General features: G+C 39.3%; 1 protein-coding gene and 1 long non-coding RNA gene across 2 annotated transcripts; one reads left to right on the top strand and one right to left on the bottom strand.

Moving 5' to 3' along the window:
- Positions 1–952: 952 nt before the first annotated feature.
- HPGDS (hematopoietic prostaglandin D synthase) lies at positions 953–13,421 on the bottom strand. Its single transcript, XM_010709817.3, has 3 exons — positions 13,261–13,421; positions 2,974–3,066; positions 953–1,098 (listed from the first exon to the last, which is right to left on the bottom strand). The coding sequence occupies exons 1-3, from the start codon at positions 13,391–13,393 to the stop codon at positions 968–970; spliced, it is 357 nt and encodes a 118-aa protein (XP_010708119.1). The 5' UTR covers positions 13,394–13,421; the 3' UTR covers positions 953–967.
- On the top strand, positions 1,073–4,881 carry LOC109367277. The gene is made up of 4 exons (XR_004159561.1): positions 1,073–1,158; positions 3,548–3,655; positions 4,377–4,525; positions 4,795–4,881. It is a non-coding gene; the product is annotated as an uncharacterized LOC109367277 (long non-coding RNA).
- Positions 13,422–20,639: the final 7,218 nt, after the last annotated feature.

The raw sequence follows: 20,639 nt of genomic DNA on the forward strand, positions 1-20,639 counted from the left end.
AGTCAACTTTCTCTTGCCAAACTAAGGGGAAATTAGGAAACTCCAAGAGGTCATTAGGAAGCAAAGTAATTAACATTTTCAAGTACTAAAACTTTCAAACTTCAGATTTTTCCCCAAGAAGGTTTTTTAAAATTTAATTGTTTTTTATTAGTTTTCCAACATTTGGTCCTCTGTGGTTTCTGTAACACAGTATCCCACTCAGCCAAAGACCTTTGGATAAGGAAAAAGTGGCTGCTCTGGTAGTTAATGAATAGACATGCTGCTACATTGCAACTTTCCTAAAAGGGCTGTGTCATCTGCTGGGATCAGAGCTCTGTGAAATATCTGCAATGCCAGCATTAACTCACTGTTCCCTGAGTAACAACTCTGTAGGTTTACATTTAAGGATGTGATGAGCAAGTACTGGGAGACAGAGGGATGCCAAAACCTCAAGTGATCTAGGAATTGTCTGTGACTGTGTTAAAGTATCGCAGCCATGCATTACCATGGGCACTGGTGTCTGCAGAAGATCCATACTGGATAGTGGTGGGGCCAAGAGGTTCTGAAGTTACATTAGTTTTATGAAATGTTAAGAGACCAAGGTGTAGGAGCACAAAAAGAAAATGGGATGGAGCTGTTAACCCCACTGAATCAGCACGGGCAGAAAGATTTGAGCTTTTTGTGACAGGGTACAGATATTACAGTGCTGACTGCAAAGAGAGTGCCTCTTTGAAGAGTAGCTTGAAGTATATGCATACGGTATCCTCAATTTAAAATGAACTGGTGAGATGGCTGAAGCTGACCTCACTGTTGCCACGATGGGGGGAAGTTTTGTGGAGGTGGAAGGGAGCAGACAACCTTAACTCAGTTAGCTTGAAGGAAGAGCCACAGATGTCTTCACCTTGGGGTGAGATGAGATGATGTGTTGGCATGAGGCTTTCTCCACAGAGGAGATGCTAAGGTACACACACATATAGGTTACCTTTTTTTAGCTTAGTGGCTGTCTTACCCTCACATCCTGATTTTTCTCTGCCCAGGGGAGCAGTATCATGAAATCATCCATGGTGTCCACAATGGCATCAACCAACGCCTGCTCCACTGGAGTCTGACCTGCCAGACCTGTCAGAAGCAAGTGTAAGGGAGATTAGTGACATGTCAGAAATGTTTGATACTCTCGTGGTAAGTTCTACTCTTTGTGAGCATTTCCATAAAAAAATATGTGCTGTCCAGAGTGTTTTGATGCTGACAATATGCATTAGACTCCCTTACATCCTGGCATAATTTCACCTACCTTTGCTCCAGTCTCATATAGTTCCCTAAAGCGTGAGTTTTTCTTTCCATCACCTGAACATGCAGCCCATTTAAACCTTCTTATGACATACTGCTTACTTTTGATTACTCTGTCTTGTTTGCAAATCTCTTTTCCTCCCCTGCTGCTCTCTGGTTTGCCAGTGGTTATCTCAGTATTACTTCTTTCCCTTGCTTCTTTTCAGAGACCTGTGTTCAGGCTTTTACCTCTGTGCAGAGCCAGACTATCCTCATCTTCCTCTGCTTTTTAGACTTCCATAAATCATATGCTCTTTCTTTGTCAAGTCACTTCCCTGACTTATACCTTATGTGTTTGAGGCAATGAATATGCCACTCCTTTAGGGCACCATCTTCTGTGAGCCTTCAGTAAAGAACTGTTAGTGATGGACACCCAAAAATGCCATTTCTTTATTTTAAAGGGTTACTGAATATCACCACTGGGAATTTTAAAGGGTTTTATTTTCCCCTTCCACTCATTCTTTTTTTTGTGCTGCACTAACACATAAGCAGCATGGTCTGAATTTGCCAGGATAGGCCAGAAGGAAATTCCCACTGGAGTCTGATGGAAAAAGCCATGAGGGAATGTTCAAGTGATTATTTATGACTATGAAAGCAGCACCGCTCCCAGTCAGCAAGAGACAGGAAGGAAGGTGGTGTGGGAGGAAGGAGGAATTTCTCATAATTTTTCCCAGTCTCATATCACCACATAGATGCTCATCATCCTCTTGCCTGGCAAGTAGTAGATCGTATCAGGGATGGAGGAAGTTGGCAGTATTGCTCGATATGTGAAAATATATTATGATAGTGTCTTAAATAACACTATGGGCTTCTTGCTGTTTCCTCAGCTGGAGAACATGGAATATGAAGAAGTGCTCTGAAAGGCAGGTTATGTCTCTCTGCTCAGAATACAAAAATAGTCTGACAGCATTTTGCTTCCCAGCTTCGCTTTGCTAACGTGCACCATGCCACCAACACATCTGCTTTCAAGCAGACTTGCTTTGTACAAGTCTGAATGACAGCTACTGACCTAAAGCAAGCCCTGACTACTCTCTTTGATTACTTGGATTACTAAAGAGTCTTATATCATTTGATGTAGCTGGCTGAGAGCTTTCATGGTGTGTAGTATTTAATAATGAGTGAAGTCACCTTCTGATGTAATCTCTCTGCCGGAACAGAACTGTTGCCTACATCTGGTTCAGAGTGCTCTGGCTGCAATCATCTTGAGTGCTTTCAAAACCTCCTTATTCTGGTGCTTTCTGGTTCTCATGACAGCTCAGAGTTTAGCTGCATGGAAAACTACTCTAAGACAGAACAGGGACATATCTATAGCTAGAACAGTTTGCTCAGGATTACTTGTGAAGTTTCCTTTCAGCGTACTTAATGTGCAAATGGGAAGCTCTGCTAAGTGATTTCAGCTGAGAACCATAATCCTTCATGCTGCAGAGTGTTACTTTGAGCCTTACTCTTTACTGTGGTCTGATTTTTATTCTCTACATTCCATTTGAGTAGCTCTGTATTTTGCCCTAGGGTTCCAGTGACTCATTGAAGTCCTACTCCGTGGTTGAGCTTATTAAGCTGTTAGGTTTTTTCTGCTTTTGGCTGTGATTGGGTGTGTTGTTGTTTCTTTTTTCCCAGAGCATTAAAGGTGAGTGCAGAACAGAGCAAGAAAGGTGTCAGATGAGTTACCTGATTCTCTGGCAAGGTACCTTGCGATTGCCAGGCTCTGGTGAATTATCACTCCATCTACTTCCAGAATGGGGACTTTGCCGAATGGGATAGCTTGGGGGGAAGAAAAGAAAGAAATGAAATAAAATCAGTGAGTTGCACTTTTACCACACTTGAAGGGAAATATTTGTTACACCACTTAGCAGTTTCACTGTATTTCTGTAGGGAAATGCTATAGACATGGACTAAAAAGAAAAATCAGGGTAAAGAGAAACCACCTCACACTGCAAGAAGGCAGCTGTAGTGTAGAAACCAACTACTGCATTTCCTATTTCCTAGGCTTGTGCTTTAAAACCTGAATACATCCCTAGATATCCTGGATTCCTTATAGAGGGAGATTTTTCTTCAGAAGCATATAGTTCCTTTTCTTTTCGGCTTTCTCCTCCCCAGGAAAGTGAACGCCAAGGCTAGGCAAAGTACTACTGAAGTCTTTGTAGGGCAGGGTCCAGCTGGGGTATGAAAAAGAAGATTGGGCAGACTGCGAAGATGCTTGCTTGCTGTTGTTTTAAATTCAGCAGAAGTATCTGTATTTCAGAATTTTATCCTATGACAAGACTTTCCATGTGGCAGTTCTCCAACAGAGATGATATGAAAGCTTATCTCACTGGGAGACAAGTACAGCTCTCACAATGAACCACAAGTGGTAAGATATTCAAATCTACTTGACTAGGTTTGCATTCAAAAACAAAATCTCAGTCCTGGGGAGAAAGCCTTCAGACACTGAGTGTATGTGAAGGCAGACTAAGTAGGCATGATAGATACCTGTAAGAATTTGAGCAGGCACAACAGATACACGTGAGAATGTATTTATTTAGTGATATCTTGTATGTCAAAACTTGGGTTTCTGTTACACTACATTTTGGTTGGCGTGACTTCAAGTGGGACTGGAACATTGGAACTAAGCTGAATCTAAAAAAAAAAAAAACATAGGAAGCTGGAAAATATGAGAATCTAATGACCATAAGAGTGTAGAATACGATACAAGGCAGAGAATTCAAGGTTCAGCAGGCCATGGCTAGCAGGGAGGTAACACACTGTTCCCTCATTATTCCAGTTGCTAAGAAAATCTTTGCTGGCCTGTAATTCAGAAAGACCTGTAAGGTTGTCTAATGGGATGAGGGATTTCTTTGACTGTTCTGTAGAAGCAGGGCTTATCTGGATGCCACCATGTGCAAGGCAGTGTGAAACTGCCGCCTTTAGGATGATGTATATGTTCTTCCTCTGGTCTGATGATTGTTTTAGATAGACGTGGCTGTGATTGCATTCCTTGTTAGCATAAGCTATGGAAGATAGAGGAATCTGTGTGTCAGTTCAGCTAACTTGGTATGTTTAGTGACTTAATTAAATTTCTGTTGTTTCTGCAGGTTCCAATGAGATGAGTACACCAGCTCAACTACCTATGAGGTGTACACCTTCTTTCCACAAATGTTACTGAGTTCTCTGCTTCTACAAATCCACTGCTGACACTTGCTAAGAAGCGCAGCCCAGATTTCAAATTTTATGGGATCTCCTGGTGGGTAATTTGGAACACTCTCCTAAAGTAGATGAGCAATAGGAGAAGAAAATCATGAAATCTGATGCACTTTTCACCTGTTTATCAAAATAATAATAGTGTTGCCACACGGCTCTGTGGTTTAGCATGCAATATGTGAATTACTTTAGGTATGAGACCATTAATATCAAATCTATATCTGCAGAATGAATTTGGCAGCTGCACAGAACATACAGGATTCCTGTATGCAATTTTTCCTGCATGTGAGTAGAGTACCTTTCCTTCCCCAGGCTCAATGCATTGTGAGGCCAGGATGCATGTCAACATTGACGACTAGCAGAAGCAAGGGAGACCAAAGACAATTAACTGTATTTCTCCAGGGAGAAAGCATGCAATGCTTGCTTGTTCTGAAACAATAGTAGCCTTTTTTTTTTGTAGAAGACTTCATATGTTTATTATCCTGTGAGAAGAAAAGTCCTTGAAATTTCACATTGCTTCACCTGTTTCTCAAATCCAGAGAGAAAAAGAACATCTCTGAATGCTCGACTGAAGAACTTTTTGGTTGTGAAAATGAGAACAGCCTTGGTTCTGCCACAGGCTAACGGTGCTGGATGCCCTGGGTCCCAAAGATGTAGAGCCATGGAATGTAATTTCTCACACTGGATAGCAGTGCATCCTTCAAGGAAGCGTCTTTCCAACACCCCAGCCCAAAAAGAGATCGCGCTGCAGAGGTTGGCAAGAGGGTAATAGATTAAGTAGCTCAGAAACAAAGAATGTTGCCCAGAAGGAGTTAATGGCACGCCTGCAGAGGGCTGTTAGGAGCACAGCAGTCTGATACAGCTTTGACTCGATCACAGTGACTCATCCAAATTCTTTGGCAATAACTGCCGGAACACAGCAATGACAGTTCAGGTTGGGAAACTGTAATTGCTTAATCCGAAACAGAATAGACTATTTTCTAATGAGTTTACACATGAGGGGGGAAGTCTGACAGCTTCAGTTTGACTGACGTTTCACTCTGATGCTCATTAAGTGGAAAATGAAAACCAGCTTGCTTGTTTGCTTGCTGAGAAGCCCTCAGTGATGGCAAAAAGGGGGAGACATCTTTCTGACAGCTGAGGAAGATGGGTGAAGATGTGACAGGCAGCAGTGTGCTAATCATCTTCCATGCCCTGTTTCTCAGGGGTGTGTCCAAGTCTGGATTACTTCGTATTTTTCTGGCATCCCACTGAATTCTAGGAAATGGCTTAAAGGCACTAGTTATGCCTAGAAACATTTTTTTTTCCTCAGCTCTGACCTGTTTTCATTAGAATCTAGTTATTTTTTTGATTATTTTGTGTTTTTGCCAAGAGGCAGCATGCATGTTGTTGTCATTACTATGCAATGAAGTCTGTAAAGCATAACAGTTAGTAAACAGGACAGCCTTTTTCCTTTCTTTCCTCTTCAGAAAGTGATTTGATTATTTTTCTTTCTTGCTAAGAACATAGAATATGGATATTTTTCATGATGGTGCAATGCCTGATATGACCATACACGGATCTTACTATGCTGGTTTCTTGTTGAGTATTGAATTTGTGAGCTGCAAATGAGTGCAACTTCTGAGAGTTTTGAAGAGAGCCCACTTGTGCTGACTGTTTCAAAAATATATCAGTTCTTCAAAACTCTTTAGCCGCATGGTAGGCTATCCTTGCACACACAAAAGTGTGGCAGACATCCAAAGAACAGTCAGAACAGAAAACATTCGCAGTGCTTTTTCTCCATGTTAGAGGACTACAAGGTATAATGAATTATGAAGTTGGATTTTCAGGCTGAAAAAGAATTTTTAAGAAATCACTTTTCTTTTGAAGCATTAGTATCCAAAATTCATCAAGTTATGTCCAAGTTCTTAATATCATGCAGTGAAGTGTCATCTTGCTCTTATCACTTAAAAACTTCCGTGTTAATAAATTGACAGCATCATTAGGACATTGCCTGTACATTCAAGTTTGAATGCTGTGGGCTGGAATGTTATCTGTGAACTGGAGATTTCCTTCTATGATTGGAAAAGAAAGATTTGTGTTAGTATGTTTCATTGTTAGGAAGGATACAAGTAGTCTTCTCAACAAATGGATGCCATTTGCTTGCAGGGTTTGCAAAAAGACCCCTGCATGTCCTCTGTAGATGCCATGCATGTAGCCTATTTCCTATGTACAGATAACACAGCCAGGCTATGTACTTACAGACTTCAGATTACAACAGAAAACGCTCAGTGATTTCCTTACACCATAGATGTGGGTTTCCATGGCTTCCTTTGAGCTTTCTCCTGTCATTGCTTTTGGCCCTTGCTCTCCTCACTGACATCGTATGTTCAAGGAACCTCTGGAGTTCTATGAATGCAGTGTGTACATAAACATTATATTCAAACACTGCTCAATTTTTCATCATCCATTTTAGATCATAGAATGGTTTGATTCAGAAGGGATCCATTAAGATCATCTCGTCCAACTTGTCTGTAATGAACAGGGCCATATCTACAGCTGGATCAGGTTGCTCAAGGCCCCTTACAGCCTGACCTTGAAAGTCTCTAAGGATGGAGCATCTGCCACCTCTTTAAGCAACATTTTCTAGTTTAATTGTTATAAAAAATTTCCTTATATCCAGTCTAAATTTCTTCTTCTTTTCTCCTTCTCCTGCCACAACAGACCCTGCTAAAGAGTCTGTTCTTTCTTATAGCACCTCTTTAGATACTGAAGTTCCCTTTAGCTACTGATGTAAGGTATAATTCATGTATCTCCAGGTGAATAAAGCACATAGCAGTTCCTGCTCTGCTCCTACCTTAAATGAGAAACTGAAAGAAGCAGCACATGCATCCATAATATGAGAGGGATCTTGTCTGCACAAAACAAGAATCAGAGAGAAAACATGAAGGAAGAGTTTAAAAAAAAAAAGTCAACTGAGTAGTGGATACGTATGCCACTTCTCTCATTTTTCTTTAACCTTGAACAGTTAGGGGATTTCTTACATCAGTACATACCCGTGGGCATGCATATGGATGTTCTTTCTATGTTTTTCAAAATGGAATTGCAAATTGTTCTGCAAAATTTCAACTCCCACTTAATCAAATTCATTTTAAGAAGAAAAACTAGAAAAATCCGCGACTGTCATCTTGGAAAATTTCTCAGGCACACACATTCTCCTTTAGCATCCCCTTGTTTTGTTGCTTATCTGATGCAGAGGGCACTGTGGATGATAGTGTTGATTTATAGATTTCAAATGAAAACTCCATGAAAAACAGAATGGGTTTGTGATATTTTTTTAAGCATGCTGCTTGGAAAACCAATTCCGTGATTGTCTTTAAATTGATCTTGTATATGCAAATTTTTACTTTTCCTTTTATCCTAGTTATTCATTAGTTTTAGTGTTGCATGCATTCAAGAAAACTTTGACAGAGGCTGAGTACAAGTACAGATTGATCTACATCCTCTCTTTTCATTTCAGGAAGGATTCACAGAAGTATCTGCCTAGTGTTTAACACTAGATAATTTATTTTTATGTATATCTCAGTTTTAAATGTCTGTTGTGATTGGAACTATGATGTTCATAGTCTCTGATGGATACTTAGCAGGGAAGATGTAGTCTGATGCATGTTAAAAGCAAGGATGTCTGTATAAATTTCTTCTATCTCATGAAGTCCCCCAAGGGCTGTGGCACTTACTGTTTTCTTGGAGTGCCTATAGGTTCTCACTAAAGAATTTTTTAGTTTAGAATTTCTTATTGAGCAGGAAGAGCTCTTTGCCCAGCCTCCTGGGCATAGCCCAGAGGATAGTAACCATGTGGACCTGTTTCTCTCTCAAGGACAGGGAGGGGTAAGGTAACTCAGAGCTGAACAGATTCTCCCAAACTTGCCAGCTATGCTCTCATTTGTGCTTCCTTAGCTACTGAGAAAGCTCCTACAAAGATATAGTCTTCTAATTTTCTCCTTCCCTTAGTTCTTTGCTCCTTTTCCACTCAGCTTTGCTTCTTCATTACTCTTGTCATCATCTCTGTTCTTTCCTCCCCACACTCATCCTGGCTTGCCCCAGTTTTGCTCCCAGATGTTCAGTTTAGGTCCTCGTATTTCCTGTGATTGATACATCCCAAATGACGTGCTCCTCCGCATGCTTCCTCCTGACTATAGTTAAATTTTCCATAGACTTAATGCTAAGCAGACTATACTTAAGTAGTTGGATGTCCCTCCAAACCAGAATAATGGCGCAATCAGGCAGCTGAGATTGGTGTCATACCAAGGTATGTGAATTGGTTAAAGATGAGGGAAATCACAGCTATGCCTCTTACTGCCTTTCCTTGTCAATATGAATTCTTCCTTGTCTTGAAAATGGTCCGTTATTATTTTCTTTTCCATTAACATCTAATTGGATCACAAGAAATACATGTCAGAAACATTGCTTCTTTCAATACAAGTGTACAGAATACTTTTTTTTTTTTTTTTTTTTTTAATAAGGCTAGCAGAGGAGCAAGGCCCCTGGGAAGTGACTGGGCTAGAGCTGGAGGCATCTTCTGGAAATGTATGACTAGGATGGTGCCCTGCTCCAATTTCAGTCCAGCTTCCATGCTGATGCTATTAAAACTCAGATTTTCTGTGAAAACCACTGCTAAGACCTATCTTTTATTCAAAGATCACTATTGTATATTATTCTAGCAAGACCTATGTAACAGCATGTCATCCAAGAAACAGGATAGGTACTCCCTCAAAAAATCTCTATCTGCTGTCAAATGTCTATAAAGATTTATCTACTGGAAATATTTTCAGTACAATAATTAATCTGCGAAATTTCCTGAGAACATTTCAGGAATCATTCCACCTCCTAAACAGTTTATGGGGTGTTTACATCTATCAGCGCAATTAAAGCATCCTTTGCTATGACTAAAAAGTCTGTGCAATTGCCATTGCATCAAATTCTTTGAATGAAACACATTACACTGGCTGTTACTGCATGCTCATCCAGTGTCTCAAGAGGATGTTAACTTAGAACATCCCTGCGGTAGATTCTCGGCTATGTTGTGCCTTTTTTTTTCAGTGTAATACTTCATTTTCCTTTTGAGAGTAGCTTATTTTGTGATAAAATACGTCTTGAGAGACCCTACTATATGATTGCATATAAGTCTCAAATTGTCTAAAGTTTAAATATAGCATATTCAAGTTAAAGCAAATGTAAATTTGAGTTTATTTACTTATTTTGACAATTGACTATGTAAAGTGAATGTTATTTAAAGTTTCTACTTGACATTCAGCTGTTTTATTGAAGTCTATGCTAAAGCTGATCAACTCAATACTTTCTTTGACTTGTTCATTTTAAAAATACAATTTTTGCCTGAAATCTGCACAGAATTGCTGAGCTACAGAAAATGTAAATTTAGGATATATGAGTTAAATGATACATTTTTAACTTCATGAACTATTAAGTATTCCCTCTCCCCTACAAAATAAACTCTTACCTTTGGGTGTAGACGGAATCAAGTGAGATATCATTTCTAGGCACAAGAAATTACTTATTTGCTTGAACATGCTGAAAGGACCAGCTTGCTGGGTTAGCCACTTGAAAATGCTAAAATATATAACAAATGCATAACACTCTTCTGACTAGTCCAAAATTAGACTTGCAGCAGCTGCAAGTCTGCTTTCTGGATGACCTTTCTGCACATTAATCTCAGCGCAGACATTTTCTATCTTCCTTTCAATTTTACAGGAAAACTAAGAAATAAAGGATTCCTTTCTTTAGTACAGTGGCAGTATTTTCTCTTTTGTATGGGATGATTTGGGCTATAGGGTGGCATTTGTTGTGAAACCGTACCTTAATTTTTTGTTAATTGATGAAACAAACTTTATGCAGACAATTTGTGGTCTTAGAAAAACTTAAATGTTTTGATTTATTTCCTTGAATCATGGACTGTCCTTGTCCAAACTTGTTAAGAGAACAACTTCCTGTCTCTTAATTGTTTTTTCCTGATTTATTGTATTTCAGGTTTTGCAGTAAGCACACATACACTGTACTTGCAGACTCTGCAGTCAAAAGTGATTTTAGATCTACCTAAGTCAAATGGGTGATTCATAGAATGGCTTGGGTTGGAAGGGATCTCAAGAATCATCAAGTATCAACCCCCTGCCACATGCAGGGCCACCAACCTCTATATCTAATACTATACCAGGCTGCCCGGGGCCCCATCCAACCTGGTCTTGAACATGTCCACGGATGGGGCATCCACAGCCTTTCTGGGCAGCCTGTGCCAGCACATCACTACTCCTTTGGCAAAGAACTTCCTCCTGATATCCAACCTAAATCTCTCTTCCTTCAACTTAAAATCATTTCCCCTTGTCCCCCCTTATAAAGAGCTGACTATTCTCCTGTTTGTAGGCTCACTTTAGGTACTGCGAACATACCTCATTGTGTGCAAGTGTACATAGCATTTTGACTGTGTCTTATTTGTTAACCTCTCATAAATATATAATAATGTAATTAGTTCAATGAATTGGACCAATTTTAATGATTTTTGAAGGTTACAAAATAATCAGTGTATCAAATTGATATTATTTTAGCTGTAGTTACATCAAAAGTAACTGTAATTCCCTTAACACTTTAGCACTCTTTTGTTTTCACCAGGCTGAGATTAACTGGAATTTACTACTTTAACTTCTATTCTTACAGGAGTAGAGACAGTACAGGCAAAATGGGAAAAATATACCTGATGTTCATCAGAAGTCACCTCTAGAAATGTCTAGAAATGACAGCAATGAGATCTGTCAGCCTGCATATGTTCAATGGGTTTTAGGGATTCCCTCATTTCATATTTAGTGCTGAACAAAGCAGTAACTGAACATTTTGGCAACAGCCCTGCAAACCAGTTTCCTGAGGACTAGTACTTTTTCAGATAGCCATTCCCTCTTCAATATGCTCTTCCACAGAGGGAGCTGAGGCACATTTTGAAAATTCAGCCCAGCAGAGAATCCAAGTGGCTTATGCTATGTTGTTGTAGTCTTAAGACACACAAATCCTATACAACTGCTGATTGGGGAATATATAGCTGAAATAGCTAAGAGGATTTTTTTGCTAAGTCATGGTATGTGAAGGCAGTGTTTGAGCACATGAGGGCAGATCTCAACAGTGACCCCTGATCATGTACAGTACAAGGCTGTTAACCTTCAAGCACCACTGCTACCTTTTATCTAAAGCTTAGCTTAATGATTAGCCCGTGGCAGATGATTTGTCTGGAAATACTGTGAGTAACTATTGCTTCACAGAAAAGGAGGATGTGGTAGTCATCAACCAGTTGATCTCCAGGCAATTTCCTTAGCAATATTACTTTGTTTTGCACACAGAATGATATCTTAACTCTTGTTTTCGGTGATAAACGGCTGAACTTGAAAACTGACTGCAGTGCAAATGTCACTGGTGGTAAAGGCCACCATTACATAGGTATTTGAATTAGGCAGGGTTCAGTGAGCCTTCCAGAAGCAAGAGATATAATAGCACTTTCTGACATGCAGTCAACTATTTCTTCACATGGGGAATCTTTCCCGGTCAATTAGTATGATCCAGTCAAGTTCCCCTCAGCTGACTGAATGGAAACAAAGCCTGAAATTTTTAAACTAGTATAAACTTTGCACAGATCATAGAATCATCAAGGTTGGAAAAGACCCCCAATATCATCCAGTCCATCTATGCGCCTACCACCAGTATTTCCACACTAAACCGTGTCTCTTAGTATCACATATAGATGTTTCCTGAACACCTCCAGAGATGGTTGACTCAACCACCTCCCTGGGCAACCCATTGCAGTGACTAACCAGCTTTTTAGAGGAAGAAATTTCTCCTAACATCCAACCTGAATCTCAGTGAGAGATGCAACATCTTGACCTTGACCTGCTGTTTGAATAGTTTTTCCTAAGATGCAAACTGTAGTTGTTTCTATAGCCTTCAAGTCACTATGTTTGCTTTATCTTTTTAATTTGTCTTACTGAAATTCTTGAATTTTGTATAGTGGCTTGATATGTTGCTAATATTCTCTGAACTTTGTTTTGGGACTTAAGTTGGTGTGTGCATCTGAATATGTGCACACTTAAACATGAAAATATCTTATACAGTTATTTCCTCAATTCATCTGAATTCTCAAAGGAGGTTTCTTTAACTTAAAAACACATAAAGTGGAGCACTGTAGCCTGCAGCATACTCTCAGAAGTCTGGGAAGGGCTGTGCTGTTCTTGGGGACAACGGTACTGAGGCATCTCTTTTGATCTTTTTTTTTCCCCTCCTCTTTAAATAATCTGAATTCTTCTTTTTTCTTCTCATCACTTTCTCTCTTTGAAGACATTTCTTGTTGCAAAGTTGTGTCCTTAGCAGTTCTTTTCCAGCCTGGCTTTCTAAAACTGGAGTGAAGGCTACAGTGTGATCTCTGAGACCAAATCCTCTAAAGAACCCAGGAAGATGAATATACATTAAGTCAGCTTTAGGCACATACTAGTAAAACCAAATTGGTTAGGATTAAAAGCCCATCTGAATGACCACAGTAAGTCATTTTAGGCTGCTTGAAGGCTTGCTTTTTGGAATTCTGTGAGAGAATCAGGAATGTTATTTTGCCCATGTTGGATATAGGCAACAAAATTCCCATATCCCATGATTGAATGTGCTTCTGATTGTGAAACACAAAGTTACCTCCTAAACTGTTTCAATTTTGACATCGTTTCTAGTGGAAATTTTGATATAAGAATCTGCGCTACTTACTTGGCTTAATTTTGGGCCAGTCCGCTCCTTCCAATCTATGGTCTTCATACTTTATGCCTGAATAAGCAAAAATGTAGCGGCTGATTTCTGCTCTTCCTCGCAGATTGAAGTACGTCAGCTTGTAATTGGGCATGCTGGGTCTCTGAAAGGGAAATCACCGAGTTACTTGAAACATGAGCAACAATCTTCTTAGCAAAGCACAATCTATGCTTGTTAATGAAATGTGCTCGTACAGTTCAAAGAATGTACTACACCAATCCAGGATGTGTTGTATATTGCAATCCTTGCATTAGTCATTTTGTTCCGCATTTATCAGCCACAACATTCGGACACAGGCTCCTTAGATATCTCCAGAAAGATGACTTGTTTTTTGCAGATATTAATAATTCTCAGCCTAGGCTTACTTCTGTTGCTACTCCAAGCTCTGGCCGTTTCTATGAAGTGTTTGATCAGAGTGCCCATTTAAAATCATCTACTTAACAGGAAATAGATTCTTTGTCGAGCAGACATTTGGTGCAAGCTTGTCCTGCTCTCCTCTACTGCTCATGAGGATCTGCATTCAAGACTTAATCAGTAGAACTGACAAAGTATTGAAATTTGACTCATTAGCTGTTATTACCCTAGCTTCATACACAACCGACCTGAGCAAAGTCTTCTGTAGCAGTTATAGCACACTGTGATTTTGAGAAAATTAGCATCAAATTCTTGCAAGTCCTTGTTTAGAAGCCAAAAGAAAACTTAAAAAACTCTGTTGAGTTTTCAAGTAAATTTCTTCCTTCAGTGCTAGTTTGGAGTGACATTGCAGGGTGGTTTAATTCGATTCTCAGTGTAACAGGCAACAATGGAAAATGGTTATTAGCTGGACTGTACAATGTGGATGGTTCAGAAACGGTGAGCAGGCAAGGTCCCTTTAAACTTAAATAAGCTTTTATACTCTGTGCATATAGCACTTTAATACGAGTTAAGTATGGGCTCAGCTGAGGTTTAAATGTACTGGCTAAAGGAAATTAAAACAACCACCCGCAACTTTCTCTAATCCAGAATTCTCTCATCAAGAATGTTGCAGCCTTAAAGTAGTTCTTAAATGTCATTTATCATCTTTTTGATAAATAAGATCAGGCTCAGAGTGTTATTAATGAAACATGCAACATAGATAATTTTCATTGCACCAGTAAATAAAGAGAACTTTTTTGTGACTAAGTGCTAATAAATGGCCTTGCAAGAGAAACGACCTCCTTTTTAGTCATCTGGCCTTGGAAAACATGTGTCTGAAAGCAGATTTATCATCAGCTTTCACTTCAGAGGGAGAAGTTCTTTATTCAGGAAAATGGGAAAACTTGCATTTCATTCACATTGAAGTGAACAAACGGCATGTGCAACTTTCTCCTTAGAAGTAAAACCATTTGCTTTCCATAATGAGAGTAGTAAAGGAAAAAAAATAATTCCAAATGAGCACAGTTGATACTTCTTAATTTCCCATGAAAGACACCTTCTCCCCTACAGCACACAGCTGGCTCAGAAAAGCTCATCATCCAAAGGAGGTGCTTAAAAGGTGCCGGCTGCAATGGGAAGCAATTGTAACTGCCAGAGTTGCAGTGGGTGAAGATATCTAGGTGTTTCAGAACTAAGGTACTGCTACTGTTGTGTTTAAAGTCAAGGAATTTTGTTGTGGTTGGGTTTTTTTTGTTTTTTTTTGTTTTTTTTCCCATTTGTGTTGTAGAAAAGATGGAAGCTGCAGGCAAAATAAGTTATGTGAGTTGTGTGGTTAGTGTTCTAGATGTATTATTTACTGGAAAATGTATTTGCTGTTTGTTAAGTAGAGCTTACAGGTTACCAGCCTAGCTACTTCTTTCTCTGTAGAGAATGTTTTTGATAATTGTCAAGTTCTCAAGCATGCTTTAGGTGTGTGCTGTGATTTCTTTTTGAGGGAGGGAGGAGAAAGGTGGAAGAAGGGACTAAACAAAAAAAAAAATTGCTTATTACATTCTTATTGGGTAGGAGAAAAGTGCTGATTCAATCTCGATTTGTAGAGGACTCGACCTTTAATGTGCTAAATCCATGTAACTGTCTGTTTTGTTCTCCAGGTGTGTCCACAAATTCTTTTCTTCTCTAATGAGTACAGTGCAGCAGACATTAGCTACCTCCCACCTGCACCCTGAGCATCTTGGCTGCCCCGATTCTTTGTTAGCAGAAAGTTACTAGCAGTTGGGAGGTAGTGAAAAGAACAAGGATAGAAGGCTTAACATGTGGTACTATATATAGACCAGGCTAAAGATAAGTGAAGTAGAATGTGTGGGGTTTTTTGTTTTTTTTTTTTAAAGTAAGAATCTTGAAGCAGTCTGATTTATACCTCAAGAGAACCCTAAGCATAAAAGGGGAAGCTGCGTATCTTCAGGAGCACTGAGATGATGTAAAGAAATGAGAATTTTGGCAGAATACCACGAAGTCTTTCTGAGAGCTGTAGTAGGCTGTGGAATGTTTTAGTCTGTTCAGGAAGTAGTGGAAACTATTGTTTCAAGTGTTTAAAGCAAAGCTAAACAAATTTCTATTAATTATGTTGTAAGGAGTAATCAAACATTTGCAGTGCTGGTGCAGTTTAAGACTTATGTTTTTTTCCATCTGTGAAGAACAACAACAACAACAACAAAGTGACCCTATGAGGAGTTCACCAAAAAAGCATGACATCTTAGAAGCTTCTATAGTTTCACTGTAGGCATGTTTTTGTAAATGTTTGTAGATTTTATTTCTTATTTGTATTCATGGTGAAATGTCAGGAGTAGAACTTTCTAAACAATTCCACGTCGATTTCTTAAATGAAAGAAAAGGTTGTGTTCTGAATAGCCATTTGCCAAACACTGAAAGACAGATGGTAACACTTCCTCTTTATCTTCCTTTACCGCATTCTTCCATCGTGTTTTGTAAAGGAATGAAACATGAGGAGCAAATTGATAACTTGTTATAAGGAAATTATTCCAAGTGATTGAATAACATCAGTTCTAGGAAAAACAAATATTCAAAAGTAACTTCAGGTAAAATGAAGCCTTGAAGTGGGTGACGGATCTTAATGCCCACTCGAACATGCAGGCACCTGCTTAGTGCTGTGAATTCTGTTCAGGTTGTCATAAGACTAGTGTTTATAAATGCAGAAGGGGAGTATATGATTTCTGCAGGTAAAACTGTCTTCTAAGAAGTGTTTGTTATGATGTTTTTTCTTGGCTGTTTGTTTTTTTGTTTGTTTTTGTATTCTTCTCTTTCTTAAGCTATGAATGTAACTGAAAATGGAGAAAACTGTTCTTTGGCTGGTACCAGCAGTGCATGGAGCTGTGCAGGGCATCTCGGACTCATTTCACTCTATCTGCGTATAGGAGAGGTCATCCTCTATACAATTCATCAGTCAAAGTCCAGGTTACAGTTACAGGCTTCTTAGGCATCTTACAACATTTCAAGTAATTCAAGTCAAATATATGTCTTTATGGGAAAGCTGTATTATCTGATGATTTTTGAAGTCTTTTCTTTCTCAGCTGTAACTGGGACTAAACAGCCAATTTGCAAACTTGAAACAAGGTTGAAGTTTAAAAGCTTAGAAGGAATCAGCATTGTTATCTGAGAACCAAGGTGTTGGGTTTCAGATAGTGATACTACAGAAAAGTTACTGACAGGCTAGAAACTGTACAAAGAAACCTGGAGGATGCTGAAGTGAACAGTTCTGTGTCTGCAAGGTGTGCAATGCTTTTTCCTGTCCTGAGTAACAGTGTAGGTCCTTTGTGTGTCCATTTCTAATTCACAAATGCACAGCATGCATTCTGTTGATATGACACATCCTCATGCAGAGTCCTGGTGTGCTCTGTCCAGCTAAACTGAGGAATGCTGGTTTGTAGAGGTCCTTCATCACTGTTCTTGAGAATCCAGCATTCAAAGTAATGCAAGGAAATATTCCTCAATCTCCTTCGATTGTACTTTTCACTGTGAAGAACAAGGGTTCTCTTTCCTAAAATATATAGGCTTTGATTCTATCACTGAAGACTTTTAAAGCTAGGTATTCTCTTCAGCAAGCAAGAGGAAGAAGTGTTCATCTGAGATTCATCAGTGTGTCTCTGCAGACCAAGCTGTCTGCCTGGAAGAGGTGATGCATTGCTTTGTGGGGGCTGTTCAGGGTTCAGCAGCCAAGAGCTCCCCAGGCACGGGTGGCTGCGTGTGAGTAATTTTGAACCGTTACTGATGAAACAAAATAAAGCTAGGTCTTGGCATCTCCCTGAGGGGAGGGGAAACCTGCATCTTTGAAGGGTGCGAGAGGGTAACTTGGAGTCATTTGTGGCGAGGAAGGTAACAATCTTCCCCTGAAGACAAGAGAGGTAATGGATGGTACCTTGGTTTATTTTACAATAGGACAACAAAGATTCTTAAATCTATAGTTATCTTTCTGCCAAGAAGTATCTTGCTTTATGAAGTGGAAAACAGAGATCATGCCCTCCCTAAGCAGTACTGTATTTGAAATCCGAAAGCCTGGAAGAATTGTTGGTGGGTTTTTGTTGTTGTTGTTGCTTTTTTTGTTTTTTACTTGGTATTTCTTTGCAATGTTTAAGTAAATCTGACACGGAGAATAGATGAGTAAGTCTGAAATATCTACAGATCGTAGAATCATATAGATCTAAAAGCCTGATTTGGGTGCCCTACCAGAGAGAGGGTACTGTAATTTCAACTAGTTGATATGCTTACTCACCTGCGTATATTTGTGATGCCCAGGATGTATCAAGCTGCATAAGCTGGCATAACCCTTCTAACCCACAGCAACTGAACTTCTTAGATTGAAAACTATTTCTTTGTCCCAGTTGCTGAGCCAAATGGTGCTAATATTTAACTTACGAAGTTAAACACAGAAAATGAGAGATGTCTGACTCTGGTTTTAATTCAGACAGACACAACACAGGAGAAACTTTCCCGAGGTTATTTTGTCAGAAGTTGCCTATCCAAGTAGGAAGCATTAATTGTTGGTTTTAATGCTTAGGAGCTGGGAAGAGCTGTTTTATTTAATGAAGCATATAGAAAGATTTTCAACCAGAAAAGGCACTTAATCTGCTTCATTTCACCTGTGAAACACTAGCAACATTAAGTTCAGTTTTATCTATTTTGCTGATTGGATGACTCCTCTGACATGGAGATACCTCGTGTTTAGAGAGGACTAAAGCTGCTTTCTCCTTCTCTGGTTTTTGGCACAGTTCCCTTTCTGAGTGAGTTTTCCTCCCATTTCCATGATAAGTGGCAGACAATTCCATGACACATGCTGTGCCTTGGCAGGAGAGACCTAAAGAGCCTTGCAAGCTTTCTGCTTACTTCTGCAAATTGGGCAAGCCTGTCAAGCTTGTGTATGGTACCAAAAGAAATCTGAGCTGATAATGACCTGGGTTTTGGCTGAAGTTAAGACAGTGCAGAATCTTGGCTTCAAAGTCCTGTTTGAAGAATCTAGATGGATCTCTTTTAACATGCTGCTAAAAGGAAAAGTGCTGATTTCCCACAGAATGTAAAACATGTCCCTTTTTCTCAAGAATAAATTGCATTTAACACGGAGTAAAAAAATCTTACCAGCTCAAGAGACACTTAGTGTCTTGGAAAATTACAAAAGAAAAATCTTTCTCCTTCCCAATGAATTCTTCTTTAGCTAAGAAAGTAAGAAAGTTTCCATCCTTCTTTTGGAGGAGGCTGTGTGGAGGATATTGGCAGATTCATTGGAAGATCTGTGAAGTCTTCTATTAAAGATTTCAACAGTGCTCTTTGTCTTTATACAGTAAAATGAAAATCTTTGAGTATAACTGCTGTCGGCTCCATTTGCCATAAACCAACTTTCTGAAAAGCAGATGTCTCTTCCCATTCCACCCATTTACAGAAAATAAACATTTTAATTTGATTCCCGCCTCCTTTTTTTTTTTTTTTTCTTTTTCTCCAATGCCAGATAGCAATCAGGCTATCTGGATTGGAGAGGAAAACTTTAAAAAATAAATAAATAAAAAATAAGTGCACCATCCTTTCTGTTTAAAACACAAATCATCTGAAGTAAATGTTTATGCAATTTTATGTAGGACTGAGTTTGAAATAACAAATCCCAAATGTTATAGTTACAGCCTGATCCTCCATAGCTTGGTTTTCAAGATTAGATATATGCAGAGCTATAAGCTATATTTTTATTATTAACAGTCCTTGAGACATTGCTGGCCATACGCTAGCTATAACCATAAAGATTTTAGGAATTGCTAAATATCAAATAGGTGTTTACAAATATGATCTGTATTTATGGGGAACATTTTTTGGTGGCAAAATTGGCCTTTCTGTATGTGGAACTAGCCACAGAGTGTCTACAAAAAAAGTAGGCAAGCAGCACTACCTTGGAGTTGAAAGGTTATCTTCCTTCCTAATGCATTTTCAGTGCCCTATTCCCCTAAAGCTTGCCCTGTATCCATCACTGTCCTTGGGAATAATTCCTGTTAGCTGCAGCTGGACTGGGGTCAGTGTCTAGCCTGGAATAAGAACTTCAGTGGGAGGTGGAGGAGGAATCAACAGGTTTGAGTCCTAACTCTCCTTTGTGCTAGGTTTTTGTTGGGGTCAAAGCAAGTGGTGGATGAAAGCATGGTTCTGTACATCTGAGTGCATGCTTAACTCCATGTGAGTGGCTAGATGTGAGTCTTGTGCATTCACATGATCGTTCTGAATCATTCACTGTAGTGGTGGCCTGCTCAGAATGGCAGTGGAAAAAGGCTTCTCAATCTGCTTTGTCTGGCAGACTTCTTGTCTTAGGACCCTGAGTATCTGTGACAACTTTGCCTTTTGTTTGACCCTCAGGCTTCTTTTTTTTTTTTTAATTCCTTGGTTCCACTTTTATTTAAATAATGAAATAGTTTTGTACAGCCTCCCAGGCTGTAATGAGTTTCAAATGGGTAAATCTGGCACCTGAGACCAAGGGACACAGATAAAATTGCAAGTGGAGAAATGTCAGGAAATAGCCAGACAAGGGAATGGCTAAGACGATTTTCCATGAGAGACTGTTTAAGTCTTATTTCCTCGTTGGATGTTTAAAAATTCCTTTAAGTGTTTTACGGTAGAACAGAAGTCTAAATAATCATAATTCTTGCCAACACCAGTCATTCTTGTAGTCTCTGTAGTCTTCAGACAAACCAGTGCCCTCCCTTGAACTCATAAAACAAAGAGGGTAGCTGCAAGTCACTACTGCTTCTGAAGTGTTAGTCAGCTCTCCATAGGCAGCTGCTGGTTTTGCCGGGGGAATTTATGTCCTTGTCCTGAATGCTCAACTTCATTCAACACGGGAACTTTGTAACTGCTGTTTTGGCCACCTATTATCTTTCCTAAGATGTGGGGATACCAGGGTGTGT

The sequence above is a fragment of the Meleagris gallopavo genome, chromosome 4 (assembly GCF_000146605.3).
Source record: "Meleagris gallopavo isolate NT-WF06-2002-E0010 breed Aviagen turkey brand Nicholas breeding stock chromosome 4, Turkey_5.1, whole genome shotgun sequence".
Classification (NCBI taxonomy): Eukaryota; Metazoa; Chordata; class Aves; order Galliformes; family Phasianidae; genus Meleagris; species Meleagris gallopavo.